This window comes from Motacilla alba, chromosome 1, assembly GCF_015832195.1.
Source record: "Motacilla alba alba isolate MOTALB_02 chromosome 1, Motacilla_alba_V1.0_pri, whole genome shotgun sequence".
NCBI lineage: Eukaryota > Metazoa > Chordata > Aves > Passeriformes > Motacillidae > Motacilla > Motacilla alba.
The window spans coordinates 38,814,782-38,832,549 of NC_052016.1; the positions used below are offsets into that span (position 1 = coordinate 38,814,782).

The 17,768-nt window shown below is 43.0% G+C and overlaps 1 protein-coding gene across 4 annotated transcripts in view; it reads right to left on the minus strand.

Moving 5' to 3' along the window:
• GUCY2F (guanylate cyclase 2F, retinal) overlaps nucleotides 1–17,768 on the minus strand; it is a 57,697-nt gene that overhangs the window by 26,751 nt on the left and 13,178 nt on the right. For 2 of the 4 annotated variants that reach the window (XM_038151991.1, XM_038152009.1), the window contains exons 1-8: nucleotides 15,107–15,586; nucleotides 13,381–14,183; nucleotides 12,159–12,460; nucleotides 10,335–10,689; nucleotides 6,932–7,016; nucleotides 2,900–2,996; nucleotides 2,260–2,394; nucleotides 909–989 (exon numbers count right to left, since the gene is read on the minus strand). In XM_038151991.1, the coding sequence (XP_038007919.1) occupies nucleotides 909–989; nucleotides 2,260–2,394; nucleotides 2,900–2,996; nucleotides 6,932–7,016; nucleotides 10,335–10,689; nucleotides 12,159–12,460; nucleotides 13,381–14,119 (1,794 nt within the window). In that variant the 5' untranslated portion in view covers nucleotides 14,120–14,183; nucleotides 15,107–15,586. Of the gene's footprint in view, nucleotides 1–908; nucleotides 990–2,259; nucleotides 2,395–2,899; nucleotides 2,997–6,931; nucleotides 7,017–10,334; nucleotides 10,690–12,158; nucleotides 12,461–13,380; nucleotides 14,184–15,106; nucleotides 15,587–17,768 lie in introns of those variants that run through there. The other 2 variants (XM_038152000.1, XM_038152019.1) reach the window with 2 other exon arrangements.

Below are 17,768 nucleotides of genomic sequence, written 5' to 3' on the forward strand. Positions count from 1 at the left end.
TCACACTTGTACTCCCAAACAGCCTTCCACAGAAAGATGGGGACGCAAACAACCTCTCTGGTGCTTATTTTTGGCTACTCAACACTCTTTTCGACCTTTGTTTTCCTTAGTCTATCCATTATACAAAGAAAGCAAGATAGCAAAAGCAAACTAAACTAAAGTTTGTGTTTTGTTTAGACAAACTGTATTGAATCTTTCAGTAGGCCAGAATGGCTTTGCTGGGGTAGATTGAGCTCAACATGTGGACCTTGCTCTGAACTGGAAAAAATACCATACCCAGAGAGTCCAAAGTCATCCATCAATGGTGCCTTTGGAGACGTGCCCTCGTAAATTTGTTGCTTTAACATGCATCAAAGTGCCACTGCTATGTTAGCAATAGCTGTCAACAGCAAATGCCCTGGAATTTGGAAAACAAGTATGCTTTCTTGTCATTTGTAACAATAAAATTGGAGACCAAAATTAAGCATCTCAGAGGCATCTTAGGTAGAAACTCAAAGCAAACTCCAGAGAAATGCACAACTGTGTCTGTGTCACACTGTCAACATATAATACATGAAAATATCTACCAGTGCCTCACACTGTGGAGGGATGAGTTCCCCAAACCACTCTGCCTTTGCAGGCAAGGTCACTTGAAGGATTCATTGTACATTTAACACTGCACCAGCTTGGAAGTGGCAGGTCTGGGGTAGGGTTTTACAAGCTACTGACTGACATATGGATCTATGGTAAATTTGACAGATGCAGCTGTGCATGGTCCACTCTACTACTTTTCACCAGACAAGACTCATTGACAAACACAATGCATGATTTATTGGATAGACATGAGACAAGGGTAACAAACACATCCTGATGCCAAAACCATCCCCTGAGAAACCTTCCCTCCACATGTCATCATGCCCTATTCTTACCTTCCTTAAGATGCTGGTGGAGCTTTGCCTCAGATTGTGAACTGCTCCTGTCTCAAATTTTTTCAGCCACACCTGGTCTCCCTGTCCACAATCACAGAATCAGAGAACCGTTAAGGTTGGAAGAAACCACTGATGGACCATCTAGTCCAACCTCCCTGCTTAAGAAACATTATCCTAGAGCACATGGCACAGGATTGTGTCCAGGCGGTTCTTGAATATCTCCAGTGAGGGAGACTCCACATCCTCCCTGGACAATCTGTTTCAGTGCTTGGTCACCTGTACAGCAAGGTTCTTCCTCATGTTCAGGTGGAATTTCCTGTGCACCAGTTTCTGCCTTTCGCCTCTTGTCCACTGAGAGGAACCTGGCTCCGTCCTCTTGAGGCCCTCCCTTCAGATATTTATGGACACCAGTGAGGTGCTCTCTCAGTTGTCTCTTCTTGAGGCTGAACAGACCCAACTCCCTCAACCTTTCCTCTTAAGAGAGAAGCTCCAGTCCCCTAATCCCAATACAGGTGTGTGACTGACAGAGCAAACCTCTGAGCAACAGATAACATTGGGATCCAGGTCTGAATTTCAGATTGTTGACTTTGAAAGTGGCTGGGGATTTTTAACGTTCTTGGCAACAGATTATTTATATGCTGAACCCAAATAAGAATATCCACAGCAAACCCTCAAAAAATGGGTGAGGCAGGACCTTCACCTGGATCACAACTTCATGCCCAGAAGGTGTATTAGTATCTGATAAACAGCAATATATTGATTAAGAAGGAAAAATGCTCTGACCAGAGCTTTTCTCTGGCAATAATGATTGATCAAATTTATTTTGCTCCTCTTCAGGAAAAGTCACCATGCCATTTTTTCAAAAAGCTGCATTTTCAGGAAAAAGTTGTTGGATGGGGTGAGTTTTCTTGGCCATTGCCGCTGCTTAAGCTCCATACACTCCTATTGCCACAAAGGGGAATTTGAGTGTCCATTTGAGTATTTGGATCCCGTCTTGTAATAAAGTTCCTTATTAGAGATGTCACCAAATAAAGACTGTCTTGTAAGAAAGGTTCTTTATGGTGACACCACCTTACATGGTGACTTCTCTAACAGGACCAGACTGGAAATGTTACATGTGAATGTTGAATATCCCCATCCCATGTGACTCCAAGTGTCAGGGTGAGGGTTGGAATAGAGTTGCCTTAAACACTGCTAAGTCCATGCTTGGGAGTAACTTATTTTCATACTTAGGGTTTGTTCAAACTATCTCCATCCTGGGACCTACAGTACTACAGCCAAATACTTTTCCCCCTGGAGCAGTCCAGTCAACAGAAGCAGTGAGAGAAGGCTGCATGAGGTCCCTACCTACCTCATACAAAGCCACATTGGAGGTTTCATGGGTGGCGACTGTGCTTTTCAAGGAAGCGGAGCGGGTTACGGATATCAGGCTTCTGTTCTTGGCTGCTATGCTGTTCGCATCAGTCAGACTGTCCAAGGTCAGCCTCTGGAAAGCAAGGAAAGCAGGGCTAGGCAACTACCACCTTTGAGTGGAAACCTCCACTCCAGCTCCGCCTTTCAGCACAGATTTCTGGGTAGGGAAATCATGGGAGTGTCCCCCAGCAGATCACGAGCTCCGAGTATGAGTCAGAATGGATCAAGAATGGTTCCAAGTATATTTGAATGCAGACACCTTATTTTAGAAGGTAAGATGGTTTTTCTTTTTGGGCATGCCCTATGGTGCACCATCCAACCTCAAGAACAAGGAAAAAGCCCTGGCAGCTAGAAGAAACACAATCAAGGCTGTGATTTTACACCATCATAAAAGCTCTGACTTCTTATCTGAAACTCAAAAGCACTCAGTATATGGGAAATTTTCTAATATGCAGGGGAAAATGACATGAAGAAGAGAAATGACCCTTCCAGAGCTTCTTCATTAGTATGAAAATACCACACAGCAAATTTATTCTAGAGTGTTCCACCAGATTCCTTTCACGAGTAGAAGGACTCACCTTTCTGTGTATCTCTGGGTTGATGAAGACAAGGTCATCCAAGGTCAGTATGATCTTGTTTGGACCCCTGAAAAGCTGGTTGTTCAAGATACTCTGCCTGCAAGAGTCACGGTTATCAATTTTAGGTAGTGCATTGGGTCCGACTGAGGTAACATTCACAGCCCTTACAGTGCCATGCTTTGCACTAGAAGCTGGATGGGTGTTGATAACAGGCCAGTGTTTTGGCTACTGCCAAAGAGCAGTGTCCTTCTTTCCCCTCACCAAAGGGCATGGGAGTGGGCAAGATCCTGGGAGGGGACACAACCAGGGCAGCTGATCCAAATTAGACAAAGGGATATTCCGTACCACATGATATCAGCTCAGATATATAAGCTAAGGGAGAGAGGAGGAAGTGGGAACATTTGTGGGTTTTCAGTGTTTGCCTTCTGGAGAAACCATTATGTGTGCTGAAGCCCTGCTTCCCAGGAAGTGTCCAAACATTGCTGCTTATTGGGAAGCAGAGACTGATCTGTTTCCTCTTCAGCTCTTGTGTGCGCAGATCTCCACTTGTTTCTTTCTTTTTGCTATAATAAAACTGCCTTATCTCACCCTGCTGGTCACTCTCTATCTTATTCTCTCCCCTGTCCCACTGGGAAAGGGAGTGATAGAGCAACTGAGTGGGCACCTGGCACCCAGACAGAGTCAACCTGCTACAGGTAGGCAGCCAGTTTACACCTCCTCTGAATTCCCCACACCTGGCTTCCCTGCACTATTGGACCCTGCCTGCAGTGCTGCATCCAACTCTGGGGCCCCTGACTTACAAAGGTTGTGGACCTGTTGGAGCAGGTCCAGAGAAGATGGTCAGGGGGCTGACCTGATCATCATGAATATGATCAGTGGGCTGGAGCACCTCTGTTATGGAGACAAGCTGGGAGAGCTGGGGCTGTTCAGAAGAAGACTTTGGAGGTTCCTTAGAGCACCTTCCAGTGCCTAAGGAGAGGGGCTACAAGAGAGTTGGAGAGGGACTTTTGACAGGGACATGGAGTGACAGGATAAGGGGGAATGGTTTCCAGCTGAAAGAGTGCAGGTTTAGATTAGATATTAGCAAGCAATTATTTTCTGTGAAGGTGTGGAGGCAGTGGCAAAGGTTACCCAGAGAAGCTGTGCCAGCCCCACCCATGGAAGTGTTCAAAGCCAGGTTGAATGGGGCTCTGAGCAGCCCAGTTAGTAGAAGGTGTCCTTGCCCATGGCAGAGTGGTTGGAACTACATGACCTTTAAGGTCTAAAATGGTGTGGGAGTGGGGATGGGTGTTGGTGAAAGAAGTGGACAAATCACAATGCCTTGGCTTGGACTTAAATCCAAAGTCATGAATTACCCATTTCAACATGGATAGCAACAAAAGCTATCATCTCAAAGGGTCTCATCACAAATAGACAACTGGATTTGATCTGCTTACAAATATTAATTGGATCTGTATGTAAGCCATATTTTGTTTTGCTCACTTTTATTTGTCATATCCCAAATCATTCTCCATTAGGAGACAAAAACAAGTTTTATTAGTCCAGCTGGTCTGGTCATGAGCAAACCACACTTAGGCACACCAGCCTTTCTTAGGGACTGAAGTTGAAGTGTAGTTAATTTATAAGAGCTGCCTGGACATAAGTTACTGTCTAAACATGCTGTCCGAGTGTCTATATTGTAGCATGGTGCATTTTGAAGCACAGAGCAAGATGTGCCCTTGTAATGGTCACAGGTTTATACAGAGGGAAAAGCTGCAAGGGATGAGCAGTAGGGCACATGTGACATCACACCCCATCATTTCAATCCCATTGTTTCAATGGACATCAGGGTCTAACACTGAGCACAAAGCAGCAGTATTAATTGGACAGTCAAAAACTCCTCAGCCAGGAGCAGAAAAGGGAAGGGGAAGCTCCCCCATTGCCCTCAGTGTTACTTCTTTTGCTTAAGGAATTTTGTTAACACTACAGCAGATGACTGATCTGCACTCTCCTAAGTGTTTCCCTGATGAGGTGGACAATAGGGATTACTTTTGCTGATGCTACTGTAGAAGGACACGACCACATAAAACAACCCCAAGTCACCACAATTCACTTTTCCTCTCCATGTATCATTCTGGACATTTTAGAAGAGAATGGGCAGCTTCCTGAAGCTGAGAGGAAGCCTTGGCCACATAACCACAGGCTTTACTTCTCTAAACACACTGTCCCAAGCCACCCAACTCATCTTCATGAAAAAACAATCAGTTATGTACCTTTCACAAGCCGATCTGAAAAACCTTGCTTGATAAATCACATCCTCTCCCTAAGCAGGGAGGGAAGCATCCCTCTGCCAAAATCTAAGCAGAGAGAGTGGAGTGACTCATTTAAGGTCATGCAGCAGATCCCTGACAGAGCTAAGACCAGACCTTCCACATTTCAACTCAGACCATGCTGTGGTTTAAATTTATTTCCAGACATACCCCTTCCTAATATAAATCACTGTCTGAGTCATGCTGGACTTTTTCTTCCCTTGCAGATGGCCATACATCTTTCTCATGACCAAGCCTTCCCAAGCACAGCCTGGTGCTTGTGGAAGAGCTTGCAAATAGAGTAGGCAGAAAGATTGTCGTTTATTTACTTAATTGTAGAGGCTGGTAGCCAGGGAGCAGAGCAGGTTTTCAGAGTGGGTGGGTGAAGACAACCTCATCAGTGTCTGCAGCTCTATGAGAAGCAGCTGTGAAAGTGGGGGAGCTGTTTGGAGTGTTCCTTGCTGGGTGGCCCTTATATCTGGGTTTGGAGGGATGATTCAGGAGTGGAGACAAAACGTGTCTTGTAATTATTTAAGAGGCAAAGCTGGAGGGACCAATCTAGAAACTCTGCTCTGCTGAACTCATTGCTGCTCAGTAAATATGCCTTCTAAATATGCCTTCTAATTTCAGTCTATTTTCACTCTAAGTTCCATCATGTGGACATCAATAATTAGAGACAAACTACTCCAGGGGCTATAGTGACCTTGCCAAGAGCAATCCATAGCTCCTGCACCAACCAACCCATTCTGGCACTTTTGTACCTTGGATATAGAGTTGGGACACAGATGTGACATGCAATTATGGGAAATTATTCCTTCCCCAGAACACTACTGCCTTTACTCCAAAGATCTCATGCCCAGACCAGTACATATATAATGGGAATCACCAGGGAGCTGAACCCCAGGTCAAAACAGGGAGTGAATCAACATGATAATAAAGATGTATCCTAAATATTTGCTTCAAATTCTCTCCAGAGGTATTTTCTTTCTTTTCAGTACATGGAGAAGATACAGAGGGTCAGCCTCACATGTTTCATAGGAAAAATGATTATGTTAAAGACAGAAATTCAGGCAAGAATAATCTGGAGTAAGAAAAATACTTGGTTTCAACCCTCATGTTCTCATAACAGATTCCTGTCTTTAGTTTATATGTCAACCTTTGCACTTCCCAAGGGATAACCACCTCCAGCAACAAACTGCTGGAGCAGGGGAAGGATGTGAAGAATCCTTCCCCTCAGGAGGAAGAAGCAGCAGAGGCAATGTGGGATGAACTGACTGCAGTCCGCATTCCCTGGCCCCTTTGCCACTGGTGGAGAGGAAGTATAGAATTTGGGATTAAGTTAAGCCTGGGAAGAAGAAAGAGATGGGAAGGTGTTTTTAAGATTTTATTTTATTATCTTACTCTGATTTGATTGGTAATAAATTTAATTTCCCCACATCAAGTCCATTTTGGCTGTTGTGGTAATTGGTGAATGATCCCCTCCTGACCCCATCTTGACCCATAAGCCTTTTGTTGTATTTTCTCTCCCCTGTCCAGATGAGGAAGGGAGAGATAGAATGCCATTGGTGGATGCCTGGCATGCTGCCAGGGCCAACACACCACAAATGTGAAGAGATATGTGGCTGGAGAGCCAGGAGCAAAATCAGACCTTCTGTGTGTGCATAGTCTAAACTGCTGGCTAAAGTACAAGCATCACACAGAAGTTAGAAGTGGCACCAACTCCAATACGTGTTGCAGTTCTCACCTGATGAGAGAAGCCAGACCCACAGCACACAACACCAGGACAAATAACAGCATTACTCCCAAGAAAATGACTGCAGGCTCAATCCCTGTGCAAAGATAGGAAAAGGATCAGTGAATTAGAAAATCATTTTGATTTAGGCAATAATATTAAAAACATCAATATCAGGCCATTGGATTACAAAGTCAAATATTCAACCAGAAGAATGCTGGAAGACAATTTCAATGCAATGTTAGTTTATGAATACACAAATACTTACTAACTTGGCATACATAAGACTTTAGCTATGCTAATTGTTTATTTGCTTGCACTTTTTTTTTTCTAAACCAGACTTAGAGCCGTGGACGAGTGGAAAAATAGTTTTTCTTCAAGTAAATAAATAGACTAACAGGGAAGTATTAAGTTTTAGAGGAAGCTTCTGCAAAGTTCATAACTTTTTAACATTTGGCCTTTTCTCTTGAGGAATTGAAATGCTGAAAAAAATCTTTATCTTGTGGTACCAAACCAACGGCCAGAGTGAGTCACTGGCCCATCTGGGCTTTTTCATTCTCTGCTGCAGACTTCTAATGCTGAAAAGAGAAGAAGAGGAGGAGCAGCAGAAGGTTGATGTTCTCCTCAACACATCCATCAGCAGAAAGTACTGGAGACAGATTCTTTGCTGATGAGTGTGTTTACTAGAGAGCTAAGAGAAGCCGACATGACTGCATAAGCTAAATTCCAGTGGGAACTGTTTACTGTGTCTGTCTCATCTGTTTTCTATTTTTTCTATTTTATCTGTATCTCTGTCTGCAGAAATCTATAAACACAAACAAACATGGAGAAATTTGGGTTGATGGAAGGTTCACGACTCTATGTTACTCTGGCACCTATCTGCAAGCACTGAGACCTAGAGCTTTCCAGTGAAAGCTGAAGGCATTTTTGAAAATCAGTATTTGTTTCAGGAAAAGTCAGAGCAATTTAGCTGAAATTTCACTGCTTCAGTCTAGGGCCCCAGGCCCTGACTGTCCTCACACAAACACAGCAAGAGGTTGCCCATGAAAGCTGTGGCTGCCCCATCCCCGGCAGTGTTCAAAATCAGGCTCCATGGGACTTCAAGCAACCTGGTCTAGTGTGGGATTGGAATAGATGGGTGGCCTTGAAAGGTCCCTCCCAAGCCGTACTATACTTCATAACTAACCAGAAGTGAAAGTAAGCTAATTATGAGCTTATGGGAAAGAGCAAACTTACAGCATGCTTGAGGGAACTTATGGGATTGAGTTAAAGTCATTAGGGGATGCTTTAAGGGAACTGTGGGAGTACATGAAACTTCTTACAGGGTCTTTAGGGGAAAGGGCAAACATGGGTAAAGGGAGAGATAGAATGGGTCAGGAATGCTCAAGTATGTGAGAAGGTGGGGATGCTGGTCACACATAACCATGTTGTCCATTTCTTCCAGGCACTTGATCAGTGAAGTCATTCCCACCTTCCTAACCCCATGTACATTTTTTCCTGGGTAACTGTGCTCTCTGACTGTGTATGATAGTGTGTGTGTATATAGAGTATGATAGATATGTGTATGACAGATATGTGCATGATATGTTAGAGACTTAACATCAGCCTAACTAACAGGGAAGAGAAGTCCTGGAGGCTGCAGCTCATGAGAGACTGCAAGTCTGGAGTCAGCTCCTGCAGAGACTGAAGGGTTTGAGGGATGGCTATGGGGGAATTTAGGTTTGGACCATCTACCAGAGGATGCATTTGTGAGTCTGAAGGAGTTGAGGCTGTGAGATCTGGTATCAAGCTTGGAGCCTAATTATGAGGTGCATAAGAGTAGCACCAGGCCGTTTCTGATGTCCATGTCCCAGCAGTGCTGGTTGTGGGTAGTGGTGCCTGTAAACTGTAAAGACATAACTCTCCTGTATGTATTATTCTGCCAGTGACTGGCTGTGTCTGCAGTGTGTGTGTGTGTGTGTTTGTCTGCGTCCTGTGAACACCAGCTCAGCCCTGCTCCTGGTGAACTTTGAGTTAGGAAGCACAGCAGCCTGACAACTTCAAATCCAACACCCCTCCAAGCCTAACTTCATACAAAAGCTAGAGTGAGCTGTGTATTTAATTCTAGCCATAAAGTTCAGACTCTGAAATTCTAGCAATCATAATAAATTACTGTTTAATTGACAGATGCCTAGAGCTTTATGCCTTTGTAAAGGTATGAACATAAAATTTGAGCTCTCTAAAAATCAGTGGGATTTTTCCATAGACTGCAATGAGATGTTAAATTGCTGCATTGTTCCTCGGGGCAGTGTAAAATTAGATACATGATAGTATTATACTTATCTCTCCTATTGCTTGCCAGTTGCAACAAGATCAGTACATCTCCAATTTTCATAGAGTGACACTGATTTATGTGTCAGCTCAGTTATGGGTAAGCCAAGGAGAATGGTTTTCTCAGCTACCGAATCAAATATTCCATAGATGTAGTTAATTTCATCTGTTTAAGACATATCCTGAAGCAATAGGTGTAAATGCTTAGTATTTTAAGTAAATATGCCAAGAGGAGGTTGAGTACCCTACCCTGACATTTTGGCTTCCCTGTGAACTTTAAAACTGCACAATAGTTGCCTCAATTAAAAAACAATAGGTAAACCCAGTGCCCAGTCTGACAAACCTAGGAAGCAGCACAGATATCTCTGTCCCCAGATTGATTACTATCTCTGTTATCTATAATAACTCAAATTATTTTGAGTAATGATTATAATTTTTTTTCTCAATGAGATGAGCTCTGATAGTCCTTCACTCCTTGTTGCTACCTGAATAAAGAAGCAGAGGTGAACAGGCAGGATGCTGAGAGCATCTGCTTTTGTGCAGCTCTCTTAGGCTGTCTTCAAGGCAAATCCTCTTAAGTTTCCTGTCCCCCAGAAGGACAGGGACACAGTGCTGGGTGCAGCCTCTGCTATATAATGGTTACTATTAATATTGTCAGGTGTTGAGTGTTAGACCCAGGAAACACTTTCAAGCACATAACAGTGGTAACAACCTTATTGACCCAGGAGGGTAGTGGGATTAATGGCTCTGGAATTGCTGAAAAAATTGTGTAGATGTGATATTTAGTGGTGGTCTTGGCAGTGGTAGGTTAAGGATTCAATGATCCTAGAGTTTTTTTCCAACCATAATGATTCTATTATTCTATGATCTAACATGCAATAGGAGAACATTGTGGATCGATGGTGTTACCTCTGCACAGGATTCCCATTACAAACAGCATGACTGGGCATTTTTATATTAGATCCTTGAATTTAGACTTTTCTGGCTGGGGTGTTCTAATTTAAAGGGGTAACCACTTGGAGTGAGAGAAAAAAATGAAAGATATGAGAACCATGAACTCAATGCCATTTTATCCAATTTTTGGTTCTTTTTTTCTTTTTTTTACCTTCAGTGCAGAGAACATCTGGATCAAACCAACAGCTGGGGTCTGGTTTGGGTGGAACTCCATTGGGAAAGTGGATAGCCTGGCCCAGGGGCAACACAGAGCCTGAAGACATGTCCAACAGGTGGGTTGGGAAAAGCTGGTTCCCATGACCATCTGTGTCCAGTATCACATAGTTGTCCAGCCCCTTCCCATAGCTGTCTGTCTCTACCCGGTGACTAAATCCAGGGAAGCTGAAGTTTTTTGTGTGCTCAGCTATGTTGGCTCCTGAGGCTCCGGCTCCTTTCCTCCTTGCACTGTCCATAGCCATTGCCATGAAGTAAATGGCATCATAGATTGTTCCAAAGAGTGGAGAAACCTAAAATACAGGAGAAATTGAGGATAAACTGCTCCCAACCTTCAGTTCGAGATTGGTGGCAAAAATATTTTCCCCCTGGCTAATGCTGAAACACCAGAGCTTTAAGGCTCACAGAGTAAAGGGTTTGAAGAATCTTAAACCCAATATATGCATGACTTTGAATATCTGTCTTTTCTTATGGTGGATTTACAAAATGCAATTTCAAATTATTTTTAAAACTACTCAAAATTGCATTATGATGGGAAAAGCCAAGATTCTGAGCCTGATGTTCAGCTGAAATTTATCACAAATTTATCCTGCCTCAAAACATTTCACTAAAATATCTTCTACAAATAGAAGATCAAAGCCAGAGGCTCCATACCAAGACAGGAAAAGTGTCATGCTCAAAGAATTGGTCTTCTCTGTCAGAATATTATTTATCCCAAAAATGCAAAAATCCCACAGCAGAGCCACAGCAATCTTGTTCTGTGGGGTAACAGACCCTTTTCTGTTTGCATTGCTCCCTTCTGTGCCAGACTTGACTTAGGAAGCTTTAACACAAGTGGTGACTTTTGCAATCACATGGTCATTCACAGCTGGTAGGTGAAGAGAGATTATAGCCATACACCTGTGAGAAAAAATGGGGAGTGCTCTTGGGAGCCACAGAATCTGACCTTTGTGGGATTAATTGATCAGATGTAGATATCTGAAATGAAGAACCTGACACTCAACACAGTTAACTTGGGCTCTCATTAAAGTGAAGGGAAAGAAATTAATGCTTTCAAGACATGATTCATCTCCTTCTAAAGTAGATCTGTGCAGATCTGATAAATTATGCCTTAAAAGTACTTGTAATTTTTTGAAATGTCATAGGGAGATTTGAAGAATAGCTCCGCTGAATCCTGTATCTCTTCACCAGTATAAGATTCTCCAATTCTTATAAATGTTCTCAAGGTAAAAACTGATTTGGTTTTTCATAGGCTACCACTGAATTTTAGATAATCATGCTGACAAAGAATAACCTTGACTATAGTGCTAAGAAGAATGCAACAGCAATGGTCTTAAATATTTCCCTCTAGAAGCATCCAGTATTTCTTTAGTCTGTCTCATCCCCTCAAATTCTCAGTCATATGGACATCTTATTTTGATTCCCTACAAACTCCATGGACTTCATCCACCTCAAGACATACCATTTTAATTCAAGTCCATTGCAGCTAGCACATAGCAAACCAAATCTGAGAGCCTCAGGCACAGCCCCTTTCTCTTCAATTCCCATCATGGTCCTACAGTTTAACCAAGTGAGTGATATTGCCAGACATCTGGGAAAAGTGATGTTTCCAGATGAGTGCAGAACACATCCAAATTTCTCTGTGTTTTTCTCAAAATGAAAGTGTGCCGGCTCGACTGACTCTTCCCTGTACTTTTTCTGTAACTATTACTATGTTTCCTATTGACAGGTACCAGAAAAGCCCAAGAGAAAGAATATTTACCTGTGTGGCTTCCAAATCCCTGATTATTTCACCACTTTCTTTAGCTTCCCCGAATGCATCATAGAAGGTCCTTTCTCCAGACTCCAGCGTGATGGTCAGCACAGCATCATAAGCCTCCCGGAGCTTGCTGTCATTATCAAAGACACTGAATGAGTTGTTTTGGTAAGGAAGACTGTACAGCAAAGTGTCATAGGGAACAAAGATGTATCTTCCATCTGCTAGTCCCATTTCCAGAGCTTTTGTGAGTAAGGCGGCCTGTTCCTGCCCTCCGATGAGAACAGAATGCATGCACAAGAGTATAACTGGAACACAAGCACAGTGGAGAGTGTTAGTAATTTGCCTGGGGTTTTCAACATGAACTAGCTCTTGCCCCCCCCAGTAAAAGAGCTGCCTGAACTACTCTGTCAGGTCAGATTCTGATGTTATGTGCTGAGGAAGCTGAGAGTCACACCTGTTTTGTTCAACCTCTAGAGGTCTGTAACACCTAATAAAGGAGATTGTGGCTGTTAACCATTTCTGGAGCTGTAAAGAGGGAATGGAGAGAAGTTTTGACCGAAGTGAGGCACAGGTGAAGATGATGGGCAGTTGTGGTCATTGCTGTCATTGACCAAAACTTGAGCTTTCCCTCTGTGTGCACTGAGCTGACAGACACAACACAGCTGTAAGCAGTGCCCAACCTCCAAATGCTTACCCTGCCACCAAATACACAGATTTTAGGTTGATACAACTGGGTTGTGTTTAAACATCTGGTCCATGCTTGACTGTCCCAAAGTCTGTGCCTTTTCTTGCAAAATGTCATGGGGCCAATGTCTGGTGGGGAGAATTGAAATACAGGACACAGCATCAAAGCAAGATTTTTGATATTGATATTGATTTTTGATATTCCACAATACAAATCACCTTTAATATAAAACCTTCCAATAAACTCCTCTTTACACAAACCAAGCACAGAAAACCATCCACAATTTTTTTTTTTTTTCTGACAAGCTGGACCTAATCTTTCAGGTTGTAGTATAAGATTTTGGTCTATATTCATCACATACAAAATGCCCAGCATTCTTTTATGTGATGCCCTATCTGCATTAGAATCAGAGATAAAATTCTGCTTAACTTAAATCACCTTAAGTTTTCATTCTCTAAAGTATATCCACTGGGTAACAATGCAGTCCTACCATGGGGAAAAATAAATTTAAAAAAAAGGAATGAGACTCAAAGCACTTACTTTTAATGTTATTAACTTCTTTAATCTTGTTCCAAGTGTCTTCAATGCCTTTTTCTCCCTTATGCACAGATGTAACAATGCCTACAGGTAGCCCGTGGTTCCTGAAGGCAGTTGCTGACTCCTTGGCTGTGTACATCCAAATATCATCACTGGATGCAATGATGCCAACATGAGCCCACCTAAAATATTTCATTATTGTAAGCAAAATCTGGATTGGAGAGGGCAGAGTTCTTGCAAATGCATTATGGTGAATGGTGGAATCCAGCTTATAATTGATGCACATCCATGAGAAGATAGCTTTATTCCAGTTTTTCCCTAAATGTGCAGCCACCTCACAGAAGCCAGGGTTTAGAGGGCCTATAAAAGCTGAGGAAAGCTTTCCAAAGTCAACAAATCTAAGCAGAGCTCTTGGCGTGTCGCATTCTTCTTGCAGGATCACATAATCCAGCCGGTGGCCAAGATCTAGTGAAGGGTCTCTGCTTATTCGTCCCACAGCTAACCTGGCAGCCACATGGGGAAAGGCTTTGGAAAAGAAGGGGTCACAGTTCCAGGGTCCAAGCAGTCCAATTTTAAAGACAGAGCAACGTGCTGGGGAACAAAATAGGATTATTCCAAAGAGCAGCCACCAGAGGTCCTGGAAAAATGTCTTGAATGCATTTCCAGTGTTGAAGTGATGCACTCTGATGTGCCTTGACAGCACCCAGGAGGATCTATTAGGACCCCACAGGAGAAATGACATTGTTTCACAGGTGGGTAGATCTGCACCAAGTTCTTCAGGAAGCCAGGCAGAGCGTTACCAGATGCTGGAGGGAAAGCAGATTATGTTTGCCTTTCACCATATGTATTTGTTCCGTGCATGTAGGTACAGCTGAGTCAGCCCAAGCTTCACAACAGCTCTCAAGGCACAAGACTTTGAGGAGCCAAACCCACACACAGACACGTGGACTTGCACCACACCAGCCCCCTCACCATGCAGAAAAGTGTCCAGCCAGTGTCAGACGTGCCATAACCCTTAAATGCACACTTACATAAACATTTTAATATGCTTTGCAATATACTCTGAAACCAGGCAGTGAGGAATGAGTCTGCTTTGTTTGGAGCAGTAAGTACAACCTATGGGTACACTGTGCTTCTGGCTCCTAAGAAAGACAGTTTCAAAGTCATGCAGAAAAACACCCATATAAGAAAATTAAAAGGTTAAATCAGCTAGGCCATCAGCTTCCCTCAAAAATCCTCAGTGGGTTGTGAATATGAATCAAAGCCCATACAAAGACAAAAACTCCCATGCATATATAGACACACATATTCATATACTTAGAGACATGTATGTATGTGCATACAATTTTAAAACTTTCTGGAAAAAATTTTTCAAGGGCAACTCAGACTCTCTTAAATCTGGCAAATTGAAAGGTGGATAAACAGATCATCAGAAAATGAGGGGAAAGGAGGATTATGATTTGAATTTAGATAAAGAAGTGCTAAATAACTGTCAGGTCAAAAGCTTTGTGTATACTCTTGGCTTCAAATATTCTTGGTTAAATACTAGGAGCCATAGAGTTGTTTGGGGTTTTTTAAATAACAATTTCCCCCTTCACAGCCAAGCACAGAAATACCAAAGCCATAGCAGGCTCTCCTCCATCTGCAGTGTCACCCCATGGCTTTGAAAACTTTGCTGATCCCAGCAAGTTTGTGCTCTAAAAATAGCAAGCCCCTCATTCCGGCTTACCTGTTCATTCCTGGAAAAGTATTTTTATCCTGGATGCTCAGGCACTGGGACAGCAGCACAGAGCACTGCAGTGCAGCATGTGCTGCAAATGCACCCGCAGCTCCTCTGCCTGATGGAGGGAGACCTCCAGAAGAAGCCACCCACAGCAGAGCAGCCTCTCTCCAGAGTCAGTGGCTGTCCTTGGATGTGGGTACCGCCATGAGGATAGGCAATGCACGGTCAGCTTCCCCTGCTTTGGTGCCCACCTTCTACAAATTCTTGTGTAAATTCTTGTGTGCACAGGCCATTCCAGCTGGGTGGGTGCTCTGGGATCCTCTGTGCCTTATCAAAAGCTTCCTGTGTCCCTTTTGGTGCAGGCCATTCCTCTCCTGAGAGTTTCACAGCTTGGACTATAACCTCCCAAGCTCTTAGCTCCTTCAGGATCTTGCTGAGGTCCAAGTCTGCCTCACACTGAATTGTCTTGGTACAGATTGTACTCCAATCTAGCCCAGAAGCTGTAGGGATGACATCTTAAAGCTCTGCCCTTGGATTAATGGGATTTAGCTCCTGGGATCGGCCCCCACAGAACAGCTCTTTAAATCTCTCTGCACCACAGCAGAGATGGCTCCTGTTCTTGAGCTATTCAGGTTTGGGGCATGCAGAATATTTGAGTTTTGGCTTCAGCATTCTGCTGATGTGTCATGTTCCCCTTTTCCCTGTTGTTTTTTTGGTTTTTTTGTACCCATCATGACATACACAGAGCTTTTACACTTGCATCAAAATCTTCTTGGGGGTTGGACTAGATGACCTTTAAAGGTTTCCTCCAGTACAAACTATTCCATTATTTAATGATTCTTGGTTATTTCTCTGGGTCCTGTATATACCTCCCTAGGGTTGAGCACTCCAATAAACCATTCCCAGACATTTTCCCCCTGGACCTGGCAATACAATTATCATCCTGGAAAAGCCTCAGATGTCTCCATGCCTGTCCTAGCTAGGAAGCCCCTTGCAATAATTCAGCTGCGGTCAGAGGCCCAGCATTTGTGGTCTAGAGGGAATAATTTGTAATTCAACTACATCATATAAATTATACACATCTCACTGGTGTGAATTCAGGAGCAGTTCCTCATGACTAATGGTTGAGGGAAGCCACAGAGTCTTTCAGATGCAGTGGGGAGAGCAGCTCTCTCTGTTAATTTCATTCATTTGCTCCCATTCATTAATTTCCTGCACAGTCCAGATCCAGGGAGGTTCCTGGGCATGTGCTTCATTGAAGGCTGTTACAGCTAAGATAGTTATCAGGGATTATAAAATAGCTTCATATTTGGAAAGTGCCTAAGACAAACTTTAATGTCAAGCCTGAACTCAGAACACTGCTTTGTATGCTACAGTGCATCAGGTTTTACTCAAAAAATAACATTAAATAAAGTTTTTTCAGTTGGGAGTCTCTTTTTTTTTTTAATGTGAACTTTTAAGTTTGATTTATCCACATACAGACATACCTATATCTCTATCCATATGTCACATGCTCAGCGCTATCTTTCTGTATCAGCAACAGGGATGCACAGTTTAGGTCAGCAGACTCAAAGTCTCCAGGAGAAGCTGCAAAACTCCAGTGACTCACTTCTAGAAGATGTTTGTTTATAGCATTCAAATCTCAGCAATGAAAGATTAAAAAATAATCTTGGCAGTCTATTCATTAGCATAATTACTCTGCCCTTAACACTTCGTACTTTTCCATAGCAAAGTGGGTTGAGAACTTAATCACCGTCTCCATTTTCTTCTCCTTTTTTTTTTTTTTTTGACTAATGTAACAGTCCTCCTTCCATTAGGTAATAACTGTGGCAGTAATCCATCCTCCACAGGAAAAGCTGGTTAGCCCAAATGGTTCCAGCACATCTCTCCCGTGCTCAGGGTATCCAAGAGTAGGGATAACACTCCTACTTCTGCAAAACAAGCTCAGGTCCTGGCACTGCCTGATTGGTTTCACTAATAAACAAACAAGGTAAATCAACCAACTGAGGCAAAAAACCCCAAGTATTTATGTAACCCATCTGGCTGAAATAAACACTGAAGTTAAAAACCCTGCCTGTATCTCCAAACCTTGCTTTTTTCCCCCTTCACATCTAGAGCTTATCATTACTGCCACAACCACACTAGAAAGCTAAGATTTCTTTGCAATGCTGTGTTATTTGCATACCATCAGATTAATTCCCAACACTCTTCAGTGCTCACTGAAGTGTGTAAGTGACACAACATTTCCTATGGGACAGTTAAACCACAGCTGTGTCGCTTTGCTTTTAATTTTTAGAGCAGGAGAGGGTGCTCTAATCTCAGTCTGACCTCCCTCATCAGCCGGGCCAAGCAGCCTCCCAGGAGCTGCTGCTGCTCTGAGCTCTTCCAGCATCCTGGATACAAAATGTGTTTTGTAATGAATTATACCAGAGGGTGCCACTGAATAAAGCTGATTTCTCTGGAAAATCTCTGCTGTCAGCAGAGACAGACAGGGAAAAGGCTTGATTCATGTTCTGCTCTCCCTAAAGAAAAGTCTCATATCTCAACTGATTATAGAGAAAATTGAGGGAGAGCAGTACAGCAGCACTCACATCAGGCTGTCTTCATGTCCTCTGAGCCCTAATTAAAAACTACAACCTTGGAGGATCTACCGGGTTCCTACGTCTAC